Source organism: Pseudorasbora parva, chromosome 21 (assembly GCF_024679245.1).
Source record: "Pseudorasbora parva isolate DD20220531a chromosome 21, ASM2467924v1, whole genome shotgun sequence".
NCBI lineage: Eukaryota > Metazoa > Chordata > Actinopteri > Cypriniformes > Gobionidae > Pseudorasbora > Pseudorasbora parva.
The window spans coordinates 40,354,216-40,380,005 of NC_090192.1; the positions used below are offsets into that span (position 1 = coordinate 40,354,216).

The following is a 25,790-nucleotide window of genomic DNA, read 5'->3' on the forward strand; positions in this document are numbered from 1 at the left end:
CAAACTCTGCGAAAAACACAGGAATCAGCATTAACTTCCATCATTCTGAAGTATAGTTATTATTATCTGTTAAGGAGATTTAACCAATCAGTGACAGACTTATTGGTGACGTCAAAAGGACGCTAGGTGGCGAGTTATAAACTTCCCGAACAGTCAAGCAGAGTTAAGAGAAGAACACACATCACATGTTCCTGTATACAAACTTCCAAGTTTACCTTCTGTGTGTGCGTTCATGATAAAATGTAAGTCTATTTACTTTAAGATGTTTGTTAGTATAGTAATCTGCAGTGTTACAGCAATGACTAGTGTATATAATTGAATTGTTTATCTCCGTCGTATTCACGTCATACTGACTGCCATAAATATAGCAGATACAGAGTATTTAAGTTACTTAAGTTGTTGACTTGTATTATATCATGCTTGTGGTTACCTAGTGCAATGTTAACACCTTTAATGGGTGTCAAGTATACAATATTGGTCGTGTATTTCCGTAATCCTGTCGATATATGAGGATGACTAAGCATTTACTCAGAGACACGGATAATCCGCGATCCCCGTTATATGTGCTTCAAGCGCCATCTAGCGGTGAAGTTCGGTAGTGCAGTCCAGACCCTGATAATTGTATTGATTGCAGAATGTAGACATGTATATTACTATTATGTATGTATATTGTAATTATTTATTGTAATATGTTATTCATTTGTTTATTTCAGACCACACTCATGCTAATAGAAATTAAAGACGAGTATTTTGAATCCTGTGATGTGTTTTGATTGACACCCGGTGGCGAGCACAATCTCCTGATCAGCTGATTAGTACAAACTCCTTTACATTGTGGTCCTTCGAGCCGGAGGTGTGCTTACCACGGAGACAGGATGTCAGATCAGCCTTCCCAACAGAGTGTGCGCCCACGACGTACAACCCAGCCTCCAGTTTATCTCAGAGACTATGAAGTCCAGTATCATATGCAGCATTCACCACAACGAAGTGCAAGGGCACACCAGCCTGAAATATCACCTCCTGGCTCTCCACTTTCAAGTTCCCATGGTTACAGCATTAACGCAGTAGCTGGAGCCACGAGTACTCCACATACCAGGATGACTGTTGAAAGACAACCAGGCCGACAGTGGCCCACCACACTACACTATGAAAGTGACGAAGAGGAGGAGCAAGATGATGAGGCTTCAATCACAGCCGTTAGACACAGGTTGGAAGTTCAAGACCTAAAAAGAGAGAATAGGCAATTGCATGATGCTCATATGGTCCTTAAAGAGGAAATTCGGCAGTTACAAACTCTTCACAAAGGTATGCAAGATTTAATGATACAGCAGCAGTCAGCGTCAATAACTCCACAACCACAGCATGCAAACCAGACTCCAGTGCCATTACCCAGAACCATATATAGACCACCTCAATTATCAGCACAGATTCCAGCACCACGCATTCCACAACCTACTCCACGCAGAGTACAAGTACAACCCAGAGAGAGTTCCTTTAAGTCAGGTGCTGACATCTATAACTTCAAGTCAAGCCCACAGCTTGCCACTGCACATAATATGCCATATTCTTCTCCCACGGGGCGGCTTCAGAGCACAATATGTCCAGAGACATCCTACAGAGGCCCACAGCCGACAATTCCATGTTTCACACGTCGTGACCCTAGCGAGTTTGCTCGTTTGAAGCTAGCCCTTGACAACCTGCTTCCTATTGATGCAACTGAGCTCTTCAAGTACCAAGTCCTTCAAGATCACCTAAAGTTTGAAGAAGCACGATTAATTGCTGACTCGTTCCTCAATTCACCTTGGCCATACACAGACACCATGACTGCACTTACTGACAGATTTGGAAGACCTCACCAGTTAGCACTAACTAAGATAGCAGCAGTCATGGATGCCCATGATGTTCAGCCTGGAGATTTGGCCAGTTTCGATAGGTTTGCCCTCCAAGTCCAAGCTCTTGTGGGTCTCCTGAAGACATTGGGTCCTGAAGGTAATGTGGAATTACAGTGTGGGTCACATGTAGCCCGTCTGCTCACTAAGCTTCCTCCAGATTTACGTGCATCATTCAGACGACACATGCCCTATCAATCTGGTGCAGTTTACACTTTACTAGACCTGGCAGAATGGCTCAAGTTTGAATCCTGGTGCCAAAACTGTGAGGACTTAAATTCAAGGAAGGAACAGAGACATAAAGTGGTGCTGCCAAGATCAGGCCCTGTATCTAAGTCCAGATTTGCAACTGTTCTGCATGGAGCTGATCAAAACCCTGACACAACAGCACAGATAGTGTCTTCTTCAAAGCAGACCAAGACCGTACAGAGACCTGAACAGAGCAGAGTGTTGTGCCCCTACTGTGACAGTACAGATCATTTTTTGAGCCAGTGTCCCACATTCCAGAAATTCAGTAGAGAGGAGATGATAACTTGGATTAAAGATAACAACCGTTGCTGGAAATGTGGACGGTCACATTTAGCCAAACATTGCACCCTGAAAAAGCCCTGCCGCCTGTGCAATGGGAGACACCTTCAAATCCTCCACGAAGTTAACAACCGGTCTCAGACAGAGGGTACCTGCCTAGTGAGTTCCACAAATGAGTCCCTGTACCTGGACAGGCCTGAAGGTTCCAAACATGTTCTGCTGAAAGTGATTCCTGTTGTCTTGCAGCACAAGAACCAAACCCTAAACACCTATGCAGTACTTGACGACGGATCTGAAAGAACCATGTTACTTCCAGCTGCAGCTCAGAAATTGGGGCTTAAGGGACAGACAGAGAATCTGGCACTAAGAACAATCCGACAAGATGTCAAGAAACTTCATGGGGCCTCCGTTTCCTTTAGTGTAAACTCCATATCGCAGCCACAAAGGAGCTACCAAATTCAGAACGCCTTTACCTCTGAGCACTTAAGTTTGGCCGAACACTCTTACCCCACTGCAATGCTCCAGCAGAAATACCAGCACCTTAAAGGCATCCCATTGCAACCCATTCACAGAGCACATCCCCTCTTGCTGATAGGTGCAGATCATCCCCATCTGATTGCTCCTATCGAGCCAGTTCGCCTTGGCCCACCTGGAGGTCCAGCAGCAATCAGAACTAGACTGGGTTGGGTGCTACAAGGCCCAACACGGCTTCTACAGCAACAGCTTCAGCCTCAGCAGTGCCTGCACATTTCTGTCACGCCACAAATGGAGGAGCTGTTCAGGAACGTTGAAAGACTTTGGCAAGGAGATACCATTCCATACAAAAATGAAAGACTGGTGACACGATCCAAACAAGATCAAAAGGCAATGGATTTGCTACAAGCCAAAACCACCAGAGTGATTGTAGATGGAGTGAAGCGCTATGCCACACCACTGTTGCGCAAAGCCGACATGCCTCACCTCCATGCCTCCAAAGACGCTGTCATGCCCAACCTGAGAAACACTGAGCGGCGGCTAACTAAAGATCCGGTAAAGGCTGCTGCATACAGAAAAGAGATCAAAAGGTTGGAAGAAAGCAATTATGTTGTTAAACTTAAACCAGACTGTGTGACTACTGAGGAAGAATCATGGTTCATTCCGCATCACATGGTTCATCATAACGGCAAGAATAGAGTGGTGTTCAATTGCTCCTTTGAATACAAGGGACATAACCTCAATAACTACCTCCTTGCCGGACCTGCACTAGGCCCTTCCCTTTTGGGGGTTTTGTTGCGTTTCAGGGAGCATACTGTAGCAGTAAGTGGAGACATAAAAGGCATGTTTCATCAGGTCCGCCTACTGCCCGAAGACCGAAACCTACTCCGTTTTGTTTGGCGTGACCTTGAAACCAATACTCCCCCCAGCATTTATGAGTGGCAAGTGCTTCCTTTTGGCACAACTTGCAGCCCTTGCTGTGCCATATATGCCTTACAACAGCATGTTTGCGATGAAACCCAGCCAAATGACACCATCCGATCAGCAGTCGAAAGAAACTTTTACGTAGACAACTGCCTAAAGAGTGTAACGTTCCCAGATGAGGCCAAACAATTAGTGGATGGGTTGCGACAACTTCTTGCCAGTGGTGGCTTTGAGATCCGTCAATGGGCTTGCAACATGCCAAATGTCATTAATCACCTACCGAAAGACGCTCGTTCAGACAGCACTGAGCTTTGGCTGTCCCATGACAAAGCTGAACCACAAGAATCTACTCTTGGATTGAGATGGAACTATGACACAGACATCCTTGGATATAAACACCGCCCAGTGCAAAAAACCACACCCACTATGCGCCACATTTATAAGGTGACAGCAAGCCAATATGATCCTCTCGGATTCATACTTCCTTTCACAACCCGTGCAAAAGTCCTGATCCAGCAGTTGTGGAACAAACAAAGAGATTGGGATGATCCCATGTTGCCCACAGAACTATTGATAGCCTGGAACGAGTGGGAGAATGAGCTTCCCTGCCTTTCTGAAGTTACCCTCCCACGTTGCTTTGTCTCAGCAGATATGGACCAGCACAGTGTTACACAACAAATTCATATCTTCTGTGATGCCTCAGAACAGGCATATGGATCTGTGTCATACCTGAGAACTGAGGACAAAGAAGGGCAAATTCAGCTTGCATTCCTGATGGCCAGATCCAAGGTTGCCCCCAAGCGGAAACAAACTATCCCTAGACTAGAGCTATGTGCAGCAGTTATGGGTGCGCAACTGGCAAAGCTGCTGAAAACCGAACTTACAATGGAAGTAAGCAGAGTGGTCCTGTGGTCTGATTCCACCACAGTGCTTTCTTGGTTGAAATCAGAGTCTTGTAGCTTTAAAGTCTTTGTAGGGACTAGGATTTCAGAAATTCAAGACCTAACGGATCCACATGAATGGCGATATGTAGATTCTCTCCGAAACCCTGCAGATGACCTCACAAGGGGCCGCAAACTGAGAGAGCTTGCGTCACCAAACAGATGGAGTCAAGGCCCACCATTCTTACTACAGGATGAATCAGAATGGCCAGCTATGCCAGTCTTTAAACCTGCTGAGGATGAAATGGAGAAGAGAAAGAGTGTATTCTGTGGTGTCACCATAGTTTCAAACCACTTGAACCCCAGTGAGTACAGTACATGGAAGGACTTTGTTGAAGCCACAGTCCAGCACAGTCAAAGAGACCCAGACAAATCTAGTCCAGCTACAGCTGAAGACTACGTGATGGCAGAAAACCTCATCTTCCAGATTATCCAACGTGACAGTTTCCTTGAGGAATATGAACGATTGAAAGGCGGTAAGCCTGTAACCACAACGAGCCGCCTGCTCACTTTATCCCCAGAGTTTGACGAAGCCAGTAAGCTTATACGGGTTGGAGGACGTCTACGTCGTGCTGAAGGTCTAGAATTCCAGACAATTCACCCAATAGTTCTGGATCCTCACCATCCAGCAACCAAACTGCTCATACAGGACTATGACCGTAAGCTCTGTCACCCAGGAACAGAACGTGTATTTGCTGAAATGAGGAGAAATGTGTGGATACTAAGAGGTCGTGAGGCGATTCGCAAATTCCAGCACAACTGCTTAGAATGTCGCAAGTGGAAGGCCAAGGCAGAGGTCCCTAGAATGGCTGATCTACCCCCAGCCCGTCTGAGACTTCACAAACCTCCATTCTATAGCGCTGGGATGGATTGTTTTGGGCCCTTCCAGATTAAAGTAGGACGACGCTGCGAAAAAAGATGGGGTATAATATTCAAGTGTTTGACAACTCGATGTGTACACATTGAACTCCTCACATCTATAGACACAGATTCCTTCCTTATGGCACTGAGGAGATTTATTGCACGACGAGGCACCCCATCTGAGCTACTTTCTGACCAGGGCACTAATTTTCAGGGTGGTGAGAGAGAATTAAGAGAAGCTTTAACAAACTGTAGCCCAGAGCTTCAACGCCATCTTGCCAAACAGAAAATCGCATTCCTCTTCAACCCTCCTAATGCTCCCCACTTTGGCGGCATCTGGGAGAGAGAAATACGATCCCTCAAGAACGCCCTCCGGACAGTTGTGGGTTCACAAACGGTAACAGAGGAAGTTCTTCAAACAGTGCTTATTGAGATAGAGGGAATTCTCAATAGCAAACCCCTAGGATACGTCTCCTCCAATATCGCTGACCTGGATCCAGTCACCCCAAATCTCCTGCTCATGGGGCGGCCAGACAGCTCTCTACCTCAAGTGACATACCCCGCTACTGAGCTCATCGGACGACGTAGATGGAGACAGAGCCAAGTTCTCACTGATCATTTCTGGTCAAGCTTCACGAGACACTACTTGCCTAATCTCCCGCTACGACAGAAATGGCATGCAGAAACTAAGCCTATTACAGTCGGATCAGTTGTAATGTTGGTTGACCCTCAGCTACCCCGTGCCCTCTGGTTAATGGGGAGAGTAGTGAGGACGTTCCCTGGGGCGGATGGACACGTAAGGTCTGTAGAAATCAGCGTTAAAGGAAGAGTGTACACACGACCAGTTGCCCGTCTCATTCCATTACCAGAGATTACTGAGGATGATGGTACTAAACCAACAGTCACAACCTAAATGCAGGAACAAATATGGCTCCGCATATTTGGGGGCGGCGATGTTAAGGAGATTTAACCAATCAGTGACAGACTTATTGGTGACGTCAAAAGGACGCTAGGTGGCGAGTTATAAACTTCCCGAACAGTCAAGCAGAGTTAAGAGAAGAACACACATCACATGTTCCTGTATACAAACTTCCAAGTTTACCTTCTGTGTGTGCGTTCATGATAAAATGTAAGTCTATTTACTTTAAGATGTTTGTTAGTATAGTAATCTGCAGTGTTACAGCAATGACTAGTGTATATAATTGAATTGTTTATCTCCGTCGTATTCACGTCATACTGACTGCCATAAATATAGCAGATACAGAGTATTTAAGTTACTTAAGTTGTTGACTTGTATTATATCATGCTTGTGGTTACCTAGTGCAATGTTAACACCTTTAATGGGTGTCAAGTATACAATATTGGTCGTGTATTTCCGTAATCCTGTCGATATATGAGGATGACTAAGCATTTACTCAGAGACACGGATAATCCGCGATCCCCGTTATATGTGCTTCAAGCGCCATCTAGCGGTGAAGTTCGGTAGTGCAGTCCAGACCCTGATAATTGTATTGATTGCAGAATGTAGACATGTATATTACTATTATGTATGTATATTGTAATTATTTATTGTAATATGTTATTCATTTGTTTATTTCAGACCACACTCATGCTAATAGAAATTAAAGACGAGTATTTTGAATCCTGTGATGTGTTTTGATTGACACCCGGTGGCGAGCACAATCTCCTGATCAGCTGATTAGTACAAACTCCTTTACATTATCAGCATGTAAACATTCACCACAGGCATTTATTAGTCACATGAATACAGATTCAGACAGAGCCAATCAAAAAACAGCAACGAATAACATTTACAGAACAACAGATCACATATGCTGCCTGAGCTTCAGTCAATCACTGAAAATGATGGTAAAATAAAAATCTTAATTTCATACAATTGTCTCATAGAGAATGATAAAAAGTCATTGGGGGGGGGGGGGAATACTGCATACTGAGCTTTTTACACTGTTAAAGACTTAAACATAGACAAAGTTTCAAAAACTAATGTTGGACGTTTGATGGAGTATTTCTGTGTCAAAAATACTCCTTCCGGTTTCTCACAAGTTTCGGAGAGTTTTTTTCGAGTATGGGTCGGCTTGACGTTAATAGAGCGGAAGGTCCTTGTATGGGCCGTACGGGCTCTTCTCCCGGTAGGGTGCGCGCGCGTGACTAGAGCGAGAGAGGAAACGCACGCCCATACACACTCTCAGCTGCAGATCCAGTCGTTGTTATAGTCCGCGCCGCGCTCCACTTTGACATCGAGCGACTTCAACGCTTCAGCACAGCATTCTGGGAAGGGATTTGAACGCAGAAATGACGGGAAGCTTCACAACATCGCTTCAGTCGCGTCACAAAAGTGGATCTCCACGCCACTGCTGTCAGGACTTCACCAAATCAACAAGAAGTGTGTTTTTGACGGAGCGGTCCCAGCGATAAAGGTTCGGTCCTGCTTTGGAAGCAGCCGGTGAGTTAAACTGCTTCAAATGTCTGTGCTGTCGGCTATCGTCGCGTGAGTAAACATCAGTAAACGACACGATCGTGTATAACGTTAGTTAATTTATCAATGGAGCATGCAATCTATGGTGTGTGTTTTTATACATTTGTTTAGTGGACCACTATAGGTGTCAGTTTGATTATTGTAAAACCACCCAAACATAAACCTAGGGGACGTTCTCACAAAGCGTGCTTCTTCAATCAAATGTGCTACTCCATTGCTGTTCTCTGTATAACGTTACACTAGTCTGACGTGCAGAACCGCTTTGCTTGCTACTGCTAAGGTTTAGTCGCATACAATAGTCCATAAACCGAATCATGTCCTCATAAACTGCGAGTAAACACACACAAATGTTGACAGGCCACTAAATACAGTCCATACCACAGAGACGGACGTCCTGCTGCTGCTGCTTCTCCTGTTCAGTTTATTTCAGCCTCCGAAGGATTCTGGATCATATCTGTATTAGCTGAATCTGATTGACTTTTCAGAGATATGAAGGACGCAATACTACTCTATAGGTACTCAAGATTGACATGAGATTGACTGAAACTGAGTGTTTCACCCCCCTTTAATTCTGCTGAGCTGTGCTCTAGCTATCAATCATTCAACCCTCAAAGTCTGCATAAAATCAGCATTTTCTGTCTTTTAGTATGTTAGTCTCAATCATTCAAAACTTATAGTCTTCCGCCAACAGTGATCAGTGATTTTCTGTCCAATCAAATGCTCTCTATAATCTGAAGCCCCGCCCCCTATATTATAAACCGACACTGAAGCTGCTGCTGAAATTGCTCACTTGTCACACATTTCCTGTTTTCTACATGGTGAATGGACATATATGCACACTTGAGGTATAACGGCATTACCACGTCCATTACCATCAGGCCTGAAGTCAGTTATTCCCTGCTTAAAAATAAATAATAGCCAAACTACTCAAACAGTGAAAGCATGATATGAAACATACGCCAATAACTTTTGCTTTATTAACAAAGTGAGGCCTCTAGTAAATCTTAAAGTAAAAGTTAAATAAGTAAAGCTCTGTTTCCTGAGGATGACTCATATGTAAATTCATTGTTTTAATGAAGTTGATTTGACTGACCTTTTAAAGTTCGTTATTTTTAACATAATTAGGAGCAGATCCTGGTGATACAACCTGCAAAGTAAGCCACCTACATATCAAGTATTTTTATAATGTGAGCCATTAAAGCTAAATCTATAGTGTTGGTAGCAGATGAATATGCCTCTCTAATGGAGGTTTTGTCAAAATGTGACAGACTTTAATTATCAGCCGTCGTCTGTGAGGGGAAGCGTGGAGTCCGGGGCCGCTCGCCTCTCAATGCGGCTCTTTGTTTGGCTTATTCTTCACGTCTCTGAAGCGCCTGCTCGAGTTTCAGCTTGGAGAACATCTCAGAGGATCTGGAAGGCTGTTCAAAGTGCCGGCGGCCATATCGTCCACACAGAAGAGGCTTATCTACAGACGCAGGTACAGTCGGCCGCGCATGCGCTCTCGGCGGCAGCTCCAGTCCTTCCTGAGAGACTTCAGCAGGCCTAACTCACTTTTTTTGACACTGGCTGCTGACTTTAAAGGATACTTCAACGCTTTTTCATATTAAACTATGTTATTCCCTTAACTTCGATGAGTTTATACATCCCTCTCTCGTCTCAGTGTGTGCTCTTAATCTCTCTGACGCGCGGTGGCGATCTGATAGCATTTAGCTTAGCCCACTGAGCCCAGTTCGTTCACAATGAGTGTTTTAATTTAGGGATTTTTCAGCCGGGACTTTTACTGCGCCGAGTCGAAGTACTCTCAGAAGTGCTATTCCGCCATACATTATAGCTCTCCTTTTTAATCCGCTTAGAAAAGCGCTACGTTTTATTTTATGTCACCATACTTGATCGTTGAACTGTTGGTGTAACGAATACGAGAGAGGTGTGTATCAACTAGTTTTAGTTAAGGGAATAACATAGTTTAATATTAAAATGCGGTGAAATATCCCTTTAAGAAAATGTACTGGCCGGTAAATATTTTTGGTTACACTTTATTTTAAGGTGTCTTTGTTACACTGTAGGGGTACACATTCGGGGTTGGTTTGGTTTAGGGTTAGTTGCATGCAATTATGCACATTTTATAGTTATTAATATAGCAACTGCATGTAACATATGTAACAATGACACTGTAAAATAAAGTGTTACCATATTTCTTTACCAGCCATGAAAGTTTTGGGGTTTTTTTGTGCAAAAACGGGCACGACTCCAACATATTAGATTCTAGTGATAACTCACAACTGTCTATTTTAATTTCCAAACCACAGCTTAAACTACTGGTCTAACTAATATAAATGTAATACATTATTAAAGACAAGTAAACAGTAATAAAAAAAAGAGAAAATCAAATTACAAGCAAAAGTGCAAATAAATACAATATAACAATGATATAATTTAAATGAACAGTGCTTTTCAGAGACAGAAATGTAATAAAGTAAGCAAATGTAAAGGAACACTGCACATTCTTCACTGTACAAATGAAACATCCTTATTAATTAATCCTTATTAAAGCTTTGTAGTTTGATTAACATTAAAAACACAGACATCTTTAGGAATATTAGGCTGCTGTCACTTTAAGAATGAATGCACAGATCTAATACACTGACACACGTGTTTACTTTCTCAGCTGTTTATGTTTACTTAAGACAAAACCGACTATTTTTACTATAGGATACTCGCAATTTTTTTACACAATTTTGGGTGAATTTGCAATCAAGTACAAGAAGATGTGAAAGAGAGCTCAGTTTAGTATTCAGACACTTTGTTAGGATTCATAAAAATGTTACCGCCCAATGGCGAGGGACACCGTTTCATCCGCGCACAAAAGCTGAGACATTTTTACTCTCATTTCCTAACAAACATCTTGACTGAAATGTTCAATAAGGAAACATTTGTCTAAAAGCCTGATCACAACAAGAACAATAACTATACAGATAACTATAACAATAACTACTGTAGTTTTGTTGTCTGTCTCTTTAAATGCTCAAGCTCGTTACATCAGGATGGATTCTGATTGGCTGTCAGTGTTTTTATCATTCATCAGCTGGGAAAAATACATTCTGAATGTGATTCCAATTACATAGTTTCTGCTGTTCTTTTATATTTAGACTGATTTTTAGAACTACACTATATTGCCGTTAGTATTGGGCTGCCCCTCCAAATCACTGAGTTCAGGTGTTCAATCCCTTCATGGCCACAGGTGTATAACTCCAGCTCTCGGCCTGCAGACGCTTCTACACACATTAGTGAAAGAATGGGTCGCTCTCAGGAGCTCAGTGAACTCAAGCGTGGGGCCGTGATAGGCTGACACCTGTGCAATAAGTCCATTCCTGACATTTCCTCACTACTAAATATTCCACGCTCAACTGTTAGTGGGATTAGAACAAAGTGGAAGCCATTGGGAACAACAGCAACTCAGCCACGAAGTGTTAAATCCCAGAGCGGGGTCAGCACATGCTGAGGGTCACAGTGTGCAGAACTCACCAACTTTCTGCAGAGTCAACAGCTCCAGACCTCCAGACTTCTGTGGCCTTCAGATGAGCTCAAGAACAGCGTACAGAGCTTCATGGAATGGGTTTCCATAGCCGAGCAGCTCATCCAAGCCTTACATCACCAAGAGCAATGCAAAGCGTGGGATGCAGTGGAGTAAAGCAGCCGCCACTGGACTCTAGAGCAGTGAGACGTGTTCTCGGAGCGACCAATCACGCTTCAGTCTGACAATCCCATGGACGAGTCTGGGTTTGGCGGTCGCCTGGAGAACAGGACTTGCCTGACTGCATTTTACCAAGTTTGGTGGAGGGGGGATTATGGGGTGGGGTTGTTTTTCAGGGGTTGGCCCCTTAGTTCCAGTGAAAGGAACTCTTGATGCTTCACCGAGACATTTTGGACAATTTCATGCTCCGAATTTGTGGAAACAGTTTGGGGACGGCCCCTTCCTGTCCCAGCATGACTGCGCTCCAGTGCACAAAGCGTCGGTCCATAAAGACATGGATGAGGAGTTTGGTGTGGAGGAACTTGACTGGCCTGCACAGAGTCCTGAGCTCAACCCGATAGAACAGCTTTGAGATGAATTAGAGCGGAGACTGAGAGCCAGGCCTTCTCGTCCAACATCAGTGCCTGACCTCACAAATGAGCTTCTAGAAGAATGGTCATAAATCCCCGTAAACACACTCCTAAACCTTGAGGAAAGCCTTCCCAGAAGAGCTGGAGCTGTGAGAGAGGGTGGGCCGACTCCATATTAAACCCTACGGATTAACAATGGGAAGCTCATGTGTGTGTAAAGGCCTTCCAAAACTTTTGGTAATATAGTGCATGTAGCATTCGATCATTCTATGATATTTCAACCCATTCTCACTCCCAAGGCGTCAAAAACCGAAGCATGGTCAAGTGCCTTCCGCGTCACAATAAAGACGCTAAAGGTGCCCCAAGGCGTCATGTTTCGACGCGCTGGGTGTTCCATTCATTACAATGAGAAACCTTTGGCGTCATACACAGACGCGCTGGGTATTAGTAATGTTATCGCCATGGTGAAATTGTATTAGTTTATGATTTTGCCATTATGACATGTTGGAGTGTGTTTTTCAATTTAATCAGCAAGCATAATTTTATTTACATTTATTTTATTTACGCTATTTAGACATGCTTAACATGTAACCCAACCCCATCCCATCCCTAAACCTACCCATTTGTCTGAACATGATATAAAACACAGGATATAGCCTAACATACGACTGCATGCACAAGTTATTCAAAAAAGTTAAATAATCCAAGTTTTCCGAGGCCAAACGATTGATTTGTATGAAGAAAATCCCCAAAAGCGATCAGCATCTCCATCCGCAGAAGATCATCAACAAACACAATCAAATTTCAAATATTGGCGCCGGTTACGTGAGATTTCATAGTGAAATTGCATTGGCTCTCGTATGTCTTGTGACCAGTTGCGTCATTACGTCGGCATTGATTGTAAAATGTCATTGGCTCTCGTGTGTCTTGTGACCGATTGCGTCATGCTCAAGAGTCTTTTGAATTATTTGAATGAGAAATGAATGAGTTCGTTCACGGAGCAGCGGGATCATCATTTCAGCGATTAAAACATCAAGATCGACTCTGTTCTTCACATGAAGATATCGTATGACTTCAGAAGACTTGGAATGCAACATGAGTTAATACTTTTATACTGCTTTGGTCAGTTTTTGCAATAAAAACCTGTGACTGTACATTTATTTGCCTGGTATGTGTTTTATATTGTTTAGATATGGGTAGGTTTAGGGTAGGAGTGGAATTAGTTGCTCCAAAATATAAAAGTAGCCTTTAAATATTAATAAAATCATGTCTGCTTTTATAAACGCAAATAATTAAATGCGTCTGTTTATGACGCCAAAGGTTTATCATTGTAATGAATGGAGCACCCAGCGCGTCGCAAAATGACGCCCAGGGGCACCTTTAGCTTCTTTATTGTGACGCGGAAGGCACTTGACCATGCTTCGGATTTTGACGCCTTGGGAGTGAGAACGGGTTGGATATTTTTGTGTCTTTTTTAAAAGGCTGGTGCTGGTTGCTAATCACGGGGATTACATGGACAAGTGCAAAGGGGATGTTAAAAATTCTCCTTTCCTGGTCCAAAAAAGAAAGAAGAAAAAAGAAAGGCATACTGAATTAGTACAACACCAGGGTGAGTAAATGATTTCATTTCAGGGAGAGCTGTCCCTTTAAGACTCTCGGAGCTGCAGAACAATCAGAAAGATACCAGAAGTTACACCAGAGTTTTGTGTCTGGCTCTGAGCCGCCGTAATCTGGAGGGCTCTGGTTTCATTTTCATTAATCTGAGAGGCTCACAATGTGATTAAACCCTGAACAACTTCCGTACCTGCAGATCAGCCTGATGCGAGATCTGGAGTATCAGGGTTTCAAAGAGAACTGCAGGAGGGGGAAAACGAGTGTGTGTTTCCTTCATTCAGGACGAGGAACCGCTACCAGCACACACTTCTGATCTCAAACAGCTGACGTGAATCTACACTTCTGCTTTAAAGCCTGAGCTTTTACTGTTAACTGAACTAAAAGTAGCCCCTGAAGCTGAAATCATACTAAATATATCCGCTTAAAGCTTCATTCCCTGGCTGAATCAGCACATCCTCGTCTAGGCCGCTCTCAGCATGTTTACTTGACTCGTATCAGCAAATATTAACAAACCCCAAAGCTTTAGCGGCACGTCTCACACACACATTAGTGTCGTGTTTGCATGGGAGAAGGACTTCCTCTGAAACCACAGGACAAACAAATCACATGCACATCGTTTTCATTAACATGATGCTATAAATGTTGTCATTTGTCTCTGCAAAAATAATCAAATTAATATATCAGAAACAAAATATGCATGTGCATCATAACTGATGATTGAGAGGCAAAGGAAAGATCGTAAGATTAATGCAAGAGCACGGATCTGAACGATATGATACACTGTAAAAAATGATATGTTCAATAAGTTATGACAACATGTGTTTTTACATTATTTTAACTCATCGAAATAACTTAAGAAATGTTACACTTTTTAATAAATTATACAAGATTTTGAAATAGTTGAAATATCTTAAACATCCAAATCGATTTGGATGATTTTTTTTACCTTTAGTTTGTGTGGTTTCCTTTAGTTTGAGTTATTTCAACACTTCAACTGACACTAAATGAAAATGACAAATAAAGTTGATTTTATTTTATTGATATGCTATTACAAGTTTGCTAATATTTTGAATTAGATTTTTTCTTGTCATTTTAGGTCAAGTTTTAGTAATTTTGTCATTTTTTAAAATATTTATATAAATTTTTAATTTGTTTAGTTGTTTTTTTTTTAAACTGAGACAAAATAAGTATTTTTATTTTATTTTATTTCATGTGATGAAAATGAAATATTGATATGCTTTTATTGATATGCTATTATAGTGTTATTATTATAAATGTGTCGTTTTAAAGGGGGGGTGAAATGCTGTTTCATGCATACTGATCTTTTTACACTGTTAAAGACTTGGAATCCCATACTAAACATAGACAAAGTTTCAAAAGTTAAGGTGGACGTTTGATGGGAGTATTTCTTTGTCAAAAATACTACTTCCGGTTAGTCATAAGTTTTGGCAAGTTTTTTGCGATCATGGGTCCACTTGACGTTAAAAGGTCGGAATTTCCTTGTATGGGCCGTACGGACAATTCTACCGGAAGAGCGTGAGAGAGAGAGAGAGAGAGAGAGAGAGAGAGAGAGAGAGAGAGAGAGAGAGAGAGAGAGAGAGAGAGGAGAGAGCGAAAGTAACAGGCTACGCCCATCAAAGCGCTGGCTCGTAGGCTGCGCTGCACAGGTGATGTGACTTCAAGAAATTAACAATGACATCAAAAAGTGCGTTTTTGGTTGCCAGACCAAGACAGTCCTGCACAGATTCGTCAAAAAACCCCGCGTTAAGGCAACAGTGGATGGAATTTGCTTTTCCGGCTCAGCAACTGAGTTGCGCAAAACGTCTACACAAACCACGCGTAAACACACAAACACACACACGTGCACAACTGCACTTCCCACATGTACACCTTCAAAGACAAAAATATGACGATATAATTCATGTATAAATATGTAAATAACACAAGCCGCTCAGCATATTATATAGTTAGTGTATAACTTGTAGCACATAGAGACGTCCTGCTCTAGTCGTTTTTGCTGCTGCTCCTGTTCAACTGCAGCCTCTGGGTCTGATTCCGGATCATAGATGTATGGCTGTATCTGATTAAAAGCCATATTTTTATTTTGAATAAAGTTTTTTTCCCGCTGTTAGGGATGACACAGCTTTACGACGCACTCAACACAATAGCAGCAGCGCGCTCGTCATTATTTAGCTCCGCTCACACGACACGCCCCCACCCGCTCGGCTTTTTTTCGGAAAGACTCGGAACAGCGCATCTTTCTTATATAATTATAAAAAAAATAAAGACTTTTCGGAGATATGCAGGATGCAATGCTACTCTATAGGTACTCAAGATTGACATGACACTGACTGAAACTGAGTGTTTCACCCCCCCTTTAAGTAAAAGTTTAAGTATTTTTGTTGTTTTTGTCATTTTTATTAAGTTTTACTTTTTGGTTTTAGTTTTTTTAATACTTCAACTTAAACTAAATGAAAATGAGAAAAAATATTATTATTTTTATTTTATTTTATTTAAAGTAAAGAAAATGTTCATGTTAGTTAATAGTTAGTAATTTTGCTGTTTTAATTTATTAAGATTTTTAATAAGTTCTAGTTTATTTAATTTTTTTTTAAACTACATGACAATGAGACAAATCATTTTTTTTCATGTGTTAATATTTTGAATGTTTTTTTTGTGTAATTTTAGTAAAAGTTTTAGTAATTTTGCTGTTTTTGACATTTTTATTAGCTTTTTTAGATTGCTTACACACTAAAATTAAAAGTAGTTCACTATTAGCAAAACTTTAAACTCAAGAAGCAAAACATCAGCCCATATTTGCACAACTATAAGCACTTGTCAAGCTCACACTTGTTGCAAAACTCTAAACACAGTGACTTGCAAAATACTAAACACACTTAACGTACATTACACACACACACACAGATCTATCATGAAGTCACTTCCTTGCAATACCAAAGCACTGACTGTCAAATTACCGCACCGTCCAGACAATTGGTTCAACACACTCATCAGCTGTGCAGACACTCGTCTGCTTAACTGTAGACACACCGATCAGGTGTATATAAGCCCTATAAAAAGCAGCAGGTGAGTTCATCCGTCTTCAAACACAAGGGAAAGAGTCAGAGAAAGACGAGGAGGAGAACGAGGAGGACAAGGAGGAGGCCTGGGACCAGATGGAGGAGCAGCAATGCAAGGATGGATTCGTCATTCAAGACGTTTCTTTCCAAGGTGTCCTGCTAATGACAACATTACCTGCGCTGCTGATGAATATCTCTGGCCAGATCCAGCTCGGCGACGAGACAATGTTGTTGTTTTTATAACAGTAAGCTTACACTGTAAAAAATAAAAACAGAAATTGTACTGGTAATTTTCTGCCAGTACATTATCCAGTAATTTTACAGAAATTTCTGTTATAACCCTTAATACACAAACTAATGCAATGTGTAATTCAAAATACAGTTAAAACAGCTGTAAAGAAAAAACAATATGGAAAATTCATTCATATTGTACATTGACTTCTGCCCTATTTATTCATTTTGTACAGTGTACAGTACTATATGTAGTGACATTTTGTTACAGTATTATGAAAGTCCATGTCAACATTTTGGGCGTGTGGAAATAAATGAGTTTCTTCTGTCTGCACCGTTGGTCTTGTGTAGCGTTTGGTGGATTTACATTATATTTGTACATTGATGAAGGTATCCTACTCTAATCATAGGGAAGTAGACGTGCTAAAAGTGTTTTAGGTTTATCACAGCAGAGTGTAACTCGTGCAAACAGAGTATAGAAATGTGAAACGTGTGTTTTATATGGTAACAAAGTGTGTTTTTAAACAGAAGTGTATAGTTTTTACAAGAGTGTTTAATTATGCAAAGGATCTGTAGTGTTTTGCTGATTGGGTGTGTGGTTGTGCTAATCTAATTGTGTGTAGTGTTTTGAAAATCGTGTTCAAGCAATCCACAAAAAAAAGAAGTTTATTTCGTTTTTTTAATACTTCAACTTCAACTAAATGAAAATGAGATAAAATATTTGTTTTTTTATATATATTTTTAAAATATTTATATATATATATACTATTATAGTTTATATACTAATATATATTTTAATTTAAGTTAGTTTTATAAAAAAATACGTTTTTTTTGTTTTTGTTTTTAACTTACCTGCGCAAAAGAACTTCAAAACTTCAAGCTCCAAACCCTTGTTTTCTAAGGCTCGGGACCCTCCATCAATGTGCACCTGTGGGATTTGTTCATTAGTTTTTAAAAATGGTGCATTTGGTCACTAATACAGTAACAGTTACGCCGCATTCACACGGGGCGTAGGCGTTAACGCTTCCCATTTACTTTGAATGGGTGACATCATCCGTTGCCGAACTGAATTGTGGGTTCCGTCGCGGCGCTTCACTCGCGTTGCAAGCGACAGAAGTTGAAGAATTCTCAACTTTTCAAGCGCCAGCGCAGGCGTCATCCAATCAGATCGCCGTATGCAAATATCCTACAGCAGACGCTAGCCAATTGCGTTCATTACTGCTCCGTGAACCATCCAGACCATAGACCGTTAAAAATCCAGACGCAGCTCCTGGACCACTACGTGATATTCTTCCCGCTGTCGCCGCTTTTTCGGGATTTAATGTACTTAACAGCTTCGTGCACCTGTGCAGTGCGCTGACAACAACTACACGGGCAATCGCACTCACACATACAACCAAAAAAGGCGCTTTTTTGTGTTGTGTTTTGGTCCAAGCGGCAAGTTAATGTGATTGGCTGTTGTCACTATGACGATCGCGTCAGCACCCAGCTTCAGCCACACCCTCCGTCAAGCGTTAACGCCTACGCCCCGTGTGAATGCGCCGTTACAGGTCAATATGTAGAATTGAGCCGTGTTATTAGGGCCACCGGTGGCCATTATGTGAACTGCAGCAGCTCTTATTGCTTGTGCACACGAGACACACAAGAGACTGAACATAATTCAAAACGCCGATATACTCACGGCGACGGTTTTTCAGTAAAAAGAGGCTGTGAATATCTTTGCAGTGATAAACTGTTAGCGAGCATCCCTACGCCGTCCTGAGAGCATATGTGCATGTGCTGCGTGCTTTCCTCTCAATAACACAATAAACCCACGGTTCAGAAAGCATCTGAAGCCATGATCTGAGAGTCACCGCAGCATGTCGACAGATGACCTCATGAACATTACACAGTTATGATCATTTGATTATACAAACCCAATTCAAAAACTTGGGACACTGTACAAACTGTGAATAAAAAAGGAATGCAATCATTTACAAATCTCATAAACTTATATTTAATTCACAATATAATATAGATAACATATCAAATGTTGAAAGTGAGACATTTTGAAATGTCATGCCAAATATTGGCTCAGTTTGGATTTCATGAGAGCTACTTTCAAAATATTTGGGACAAGTGGAAATAAGGGCCGGAAAAGTTAAATATACATAATGGAACAGCTGGAGGACCAGTTTGCAATTTATTAGGTCAACTGGCAACATGATTGGGTATAAAAGAGCCTCAGAGTGGCAGTGTCTCTCAGAAGTCAAGATGGGCAGAGGATCACCAATTCCCCCAATGCTGCGGCGGACAATAGTGGAGCAATATCAGAAAGGAGTTTCTCAGAGAAAAGGGTCTCTAAGGGTCAAGGCCGGAAAACCAAACTGGATGGCCGTGATCTTCAGCCCTTAGACGGCACTGCAGCACATACAGGAATGATACATCACAATGGACATCACAACATGGGCTCAGGAATACTTCCAGAAAACATTGTCGGTGAACACAATCCACCGCGCCATTCGCCGTCACCGGCTAAAACTCTTTAGGTCAAAAAAGAAGCCATATCTAAACATGATCCAGAAGCGCAGGCGTTTGCTCTGGGCCAAGGCTCATTTAAAATGAACAGTGGCAAAGTGGAAAACTGTTCTGTGGTCAGATGAATCAAAAGTTAAAGTTATTTTTGGAAAACTGGGACGCCCTGTCATCCAGTTGTTCTCAGCGCTCAGTCCAGAAGCTGCATCTCTGATGGTCTGGGGTTCATGAGTGTGTGTGGCATGGGCAGCTTACACATCTGGAAAGGCCATCAATGCTGAAAGGTGTATCCAAGCTCTAGAGCAACATCTGCTCCATCCAGACGGCGTCTCTTTCAGGGAAGACCTTGCATTTCCAACATGACAATGCCAGACCACATACTGCATCAATTACAACATCATGGCTGTGTAGAAGAAGGATCCGGCACTGAAATGGCCAGCCTGCAGTCCAGATCTTTCACCATTAGAAAACATTTGGCGCATCATAAAGAGGAAGATGCGATAAAGAAGACCTAAGACAGTTGAGCAGCTAGAAGCCTGTGTTACACAAGAATGGGACAACATTCCTATTCCTAAACTTGAGCCTCTTGTCTCCTCAGTGCCCAGACGTTTGCAGACTGATATAAAAAGAAGAGGGGATGACACACAGCGGGAAACATGACCTTGGCCCAACTTTTTTGAGATGTGTTGATGCCATGACATTTAAAATCAGCTTTAAAATGAAACATTTTCTCGGTTTAAACATTTGATATGTCATCTATGTTTTATTCTGAATAAAATATTGAAATTTGAAACTTCCACATCATTGCATTGTTTTTATTCACAATTTGTACAGTGTCCCAACTTTTTTGGAATGGGGTTTGTATACTTGAGAGACTATAGATCTGACTATGTGAGATTATAGTTTGAATGAATCCCTTTTTGTTGCGTGACACACTGACGGCTCTTTCAGTGTTATCCTGAACATATCTTTTGATTTTTCCAGCCAAAAAAACATTCCCACGCAAAAATCAGGCTTTCATAGACAACAGTCGGGGAAGGTCTTGTGTTCAAGCGGTTCACACATTAGCACGGATGATCTCTCAGTGGTACAGTAACACTGGCGAGTGTTGGCAGTCATTTGTATTTCAGTGAGTTGTTGAGTGTGTGTGTGTGTGTGTGTGTGTGTGTGTTTTGTACTTCGGTTGGATCCGCATGCGTTTTGCCTCTGCATATAATTCAGCTCAACCACACGATGACATCACAGAAAATCCCCCCCCCCATCTCTCCCCCTTTTCCACAGACAATTAAAAACCACGAGCCTCTGAAGCCCCTCTAATAAGAGTCTAATCCTACCCATGATGCAAAGCAGGTTCTCCACGGACCCGCCGGATGCCAAACACGGAAAAATATCTTATTATAGCCGTTTACATGCAATAAGAGACGCATGTGTTTGGAACCGCACACTGGAGTTATTTTAGCATCATCGATATTTACATTTTAAGATTTTTTTATTTGATTTAATTTGAATTTTAGGTGTAGATTTTGTTAGTTTTTTTCCGTGTCATTTTTATTCGTTTTTTTTTAATCACTTTTGTGATATTAACACTTCAACCTGAAACTAAATGAAAACGAGAAATACGTTTTGTTTTAATTTTAGTTCAGGTTAATTTATTTCAAGTAATAAAATTAAAAGGTTTTGTTAATATTTGGAATTAAAATATTTTTAATTTAAGTTAAAGTTTTTTTGTGATTTTTATTAAGTTATACTTTTCAGTTTGAGTTATTTTAACAATTTTAACTAAATAAAAATATTATTTTAGATCATGTTTATTTTATTTAATGAACCATCAACTACTGAACATGTTTTTGTAAACTATTATGTTTTGTTTGTTTTATTTAAATAGTCTAGTTGTAATATTTTGAATCAGATTTTTTGTTTGAGTAATTTTACAGTTAATGTCATTTATTGTATTATTTATTTGTATTAACTTTTAGTTTATTTTAATACTTCATCTTAAGAAAAGAAAGTTGTATTGTATTTGTTTTATTCCATGTAATGAAAACAGTTTAGCTTTATTGATATACCATTATAGTTTTTGTTAATATTTTGAATTAGTTTTTGGAAATGTTTTAGTAACATTGCTCTTTTTGTAATTTTTGTTAAGTTTTACTATTTAGTTTCAGTTCAGTTTAATACTTCAATTTAACTTAAAACGAAACAAAAAATGGTTATTTTATTTAGTGTAATGAAAATGCTTTTTACTTTTATTAATACTATAATAGTTTTTGAGTTAATATTTTGAATTATTTATGCTAAATGAAAATGAGAAATAAAATAAGCTAATGTTTATTTTATTTCAAGTAATGTTTTAGTTTCAGTTAACGCTAACCCTCGTAACACTCCATGTTCTGTGGTATGAAGCGACTGGTCAGGAAACACACACACACACACACACACACACACACATTCCTGTTACCAAAGAGTTTAATGGAGACCGTCCGAAAGTCTTCATCCTTAAAAAACGCTCGTATATAAAACACACACATCACAGTTACTGCAGCTTCAAAAGTTAAAACAGAACGGAGTGAGTAAACCACACACACACACACACACACACACACACACACACACACACACACGTCAGATCATCACTGGACCTACACAGGACATAAGAGTTCAATTAAAAACGGGTTAATATGTGAGAAATCGTCCCGAATGGCCTCCTCAGACGAACTCTCCTCTGAAGGGAAGCCCGTGGCGGTTCTGCTGTTGCCAACGGTGACGGAGACTGCCGAGAGTTGAGTCTCTCAGGTCCTCAAACTCAGAGAAGCCCAACTGATTCAACAGCTCATAAACTCCAGCCGGAGACGCCACCTGAACACAAAACACACACACACACATAAATCAGACAATGCACATTGATTTCTGGACTGGATTGTGTGCGATTCCTCAGACTGTAATGTGGCCAGTTAAACTCAGACATGAGTGGTGACATCTGGACCTGACGTGAAAGAGCGGCGGACACACACACACACACACGCAGTAAAGCGGCAGCAGGACAGGTTTACTCTGGCTCTGTTCACACACACACGCAGCAAAAACTGAGCAGAGAGAAGTCAAGAACATACACACAGAGAGAGAGAGAGAGAGAGAGAGAGAGAGAGAGAGAGAGAGAGAGAGAGAGAGAGAGAGAGAGAGAGAGAGAGAGAGAGAGAGAGAGAGAGAGAGAGAGAGAGAGAGAGAGAGAGAGAGAGAGGAGAGAAAGAGAGAGAGAGAGAGAGATGAGAGAGAGAGTCCATTTAAATGTCTGTCCATTTATCCTTCTATCTGTCCTTTTATCCATCCATTTATTTCTGTCCATCAATCCTTCTATCCATCCATCCATCCATTCATCCAAATGTCTGTCCATATATCCTTCTATCTTTCTTTCCATCCATCCATCCATCCATCCATCTTTCCATCCATCCATTCATATATCCTTCTATCTGTCCTTTTATCCATCCATACATCTATTTCTGTCCATCAATCCTTTTATCAATCCATCCATCCATCCATCCATCCATCCAAATGTCTGTCCATATATCCTTCTATCTGTCCTTTTATCCTATTCATCCATCTATTTTTGCATGTCCATCAATCCATCTGTCCATCAATCCTTCTATCTATTGATCCATCCATCCTTCTATCTGTCTTTCTATCCATCCATATATCCTCCTATCTTTCCTTTTATTCAATCATCCATCCATACACACATCTTTCCATCCATCTATTTCTCTGTCAATCTATCCTTCTATCTATCTATCTATCTATCTACCCATCAATCCATCTATTTATCCTTCCTTTCACCCTTCTATCAATTGAATCATATAAATATATATATATATATATATATATATATATATATATATAGAGAGAGAGAGAGAGAGAGAGAGAGAGAGAGAGATAAGCTTCAGACTTTAAGTTGTTCCACTTTATCGTATCAGCACGTTGGCTGCGAAGTTTTGACAGTCGTTCCTTCTCTTCTAGTCACACCAGATCTCTGCATGTTCAGTATCTGAGGTGGTTTTCATCTGGCCTGATGTGAGGGAAACCCAATCATAAATGAGATGCGCAGCTGGATTCAGGTATTAAACACTCGAGGTACCCATGATTCCCTGCACCAGGTGCGAATGGATCTGGATCGACTCCCACCGGCAGCTATTAAAACGAACACACACTGGACACACAGAGGAAAGAGCGCAGACAAACACTCGGCCGCAGTAAAACGACACACAACGCAGATGTTATGACCGCAGAACGCCATCCATCTTCCTCTTCTGCTCTTTAGCCAGAGAGATCCTGACAAACACACCATATTAGCAGCTGTAAATCTCCTGACAAACACACTGTCTGCACACACACGTTTGTTTTTGTGACATATGGACTCTCCATAGGCGTAATGGTTTTTATACTGTACAAACCGTATTTTCTATCCCCTTACACTGCCCCTAAACCTACCCATCACACACACACACACACACACACACACACACACTGCCCCTAAACCTACCCATCACAGGAAACATTCTGCATTTTTACTTTCTCATAAAAACTCCTCCTGTGTGATTTATAAGCCTTTTGTAAAGTGGGGCCATGGGTAATATCCTCATATTTCACCCTCTCCTGTAATACCTGTGTCATACCCATGGCATTATACACATTTGGGTCCTCATATGTCACAAAAACATGCCCACACACACACACACACACACACACACAGTCATACAGTGTGAACATCACCTCAAACGCTGATCACATGACCTTAAAGGAACAGACACCAAAAAAAGAAAATTCTGGCACCGTTGTAATGAAATGCGTTCTTCATGTTTTCGCGGAAGAAAAAATACATGTCAGACAGATGAGGGTGAGTGAATGATAATCGAGTTTTTAATCACTGAGGTGAAAATAATGAATCCTGACCACTCGCCCCTTTTCATCATCATTTGTGGCCATCAGTCCACTTCACCACAAACCGCACACACACACACACACACACACACACACACACACATCAAACTCTGAGACCTCCGAATGTTCTAGCTAGTGTTGAATAACTGAGAGAGGGGTCAGTAACAGGCACTGACCTTTGATCCCAGGGGACTGATGACCCGGTCAACATGATGACCATGACTGAGGAAGACCAACAGACTTTTCTAGGACTAACGGTTCTGGATTTTCAATATATTTCAAAAGATTTTCAATGCATTTATAAAAGAGATTGAGCTATATGCAACAATTGCTCGATTTACTGCTTAAATTGGGCTGAATATAATTCAAACACTACTGCTATTATTACTTAAAATCTGGAATTGCAATAGTATGGTTGAATCTGTGTGTGTGTGCTTTGTTCCTCTCTTCTAAATCTGCTCTTCTCAAATTTGTCAGGATGACTTTCATCCAGAAAAACCGTGCTGGAATCCCAAATGCAGTGTGTTTTGACAGAGACCGTTCCAATGCGTTCATGTTTTTATAATGCAGGAATGTCTCCAATGCGGGTTATTCCACTTCAGCGGTCCAGAGCACAATCAACACACAAGCTCACAACACACTCTTTTATGCTCCCCAGTCACTGTGGCTAGTGGTTTTCCAAAGTTACTAGCCACAATTTTGACAGATACCATGGGGGAAAACAGCCATAAAGATATATTTTTAATATAATCTCATAATTTGGAAGCAGGTTTATTAGGCTGCCGTCACTTTAGGACCTGACGCATGGATCCATTACACTGTTACACGTGTGTTTTGTTTATTCTTTCTCAACGGTTTACATTCACTTCAAACAGAACTGACGGTGTTGACGTGAATACACACCAAGACCAGAATTTTGATATTATTTTGTGCGTTTTTGGCTGTTTAAGCGCAATAAGCAGCAAAAAATTAGTTAGTACTGAGAGGTGGCTTTTTGTGTGCGCACAAAATCTGCGGGAATGAGTAAAATTATGCATAATTAACTCCCTGAAACACCTACATTGTGGTCTTGAGTGTCTTCAGGGAACCAATACATCACAATATTCCTCATTTAAATAATTGATATGCAGAATAAAGGGGCGGGCCTGGTTGTGTTAGTAGTGTGTTGAAACTGGCGGTTATACTAACTGGTGGGGCATTTCCCAAA

At 41.1% G+C, this 25,790-nt stretch overlaps 2 protein-coding genes across 4 annotated transcripts in view; one reads left to right on the forward strand and one right to left on the reverse strand.

The window, feature by feature from the left end:
- Positions 1-73: 73 nt before the first annotated feature.
- On the forward strand, positions 74-7,333 carry LOC137056145 (uncharacterized). The gene is made up of 2 exons (XM_067430131.1): positions 74-6,746; positions 7,218-7,333. Exon 1 carries the CDS (start codon positions 876-878, stop codon positions 6,528-6,530), a length of 5,655 nt encoding a protein of 1,884 aa, XP_067286232.1. The 5' UTR covers positions 74-875; the 3' UTR covers positions 6,531-6,746; positions 7,218-7,333.
- A 14,769-nt stretch (positions 7,334-22,102) lies between these two features.
- pald1a (phosphatase domain containing paladin 1a) overlaps positions 22,103-25,790 on the reverse strand; it is a 100,460-nt gene continuing 96,772 nt past the window's right edge. For all 3 annotated transcript variants that reach the window (XM_067430353.1, XM_067430355.1, XM_067430354.1), the window contains exon 20: positions 22,103-22,510. In XM_067430353.1, coding sequence (XP_067286454.1) covers positions 22,361-22,510 — 150 coding nt within the window. In that variant the 3' untranslated portion in view covers positions 22,103-22,360. The remainder of the gene's footprint in view (positions 22,511-25,790) is intronic.

Excerpts from the sequence above, each read along its gene's own strand:
- LOC137056145 (XM_067430131.1), top strand. The coding sequence starts at position 876 with ATGTCAGATCAGCCTTCCCAACAGAGTGTGCGCCCACGACGTACAACC.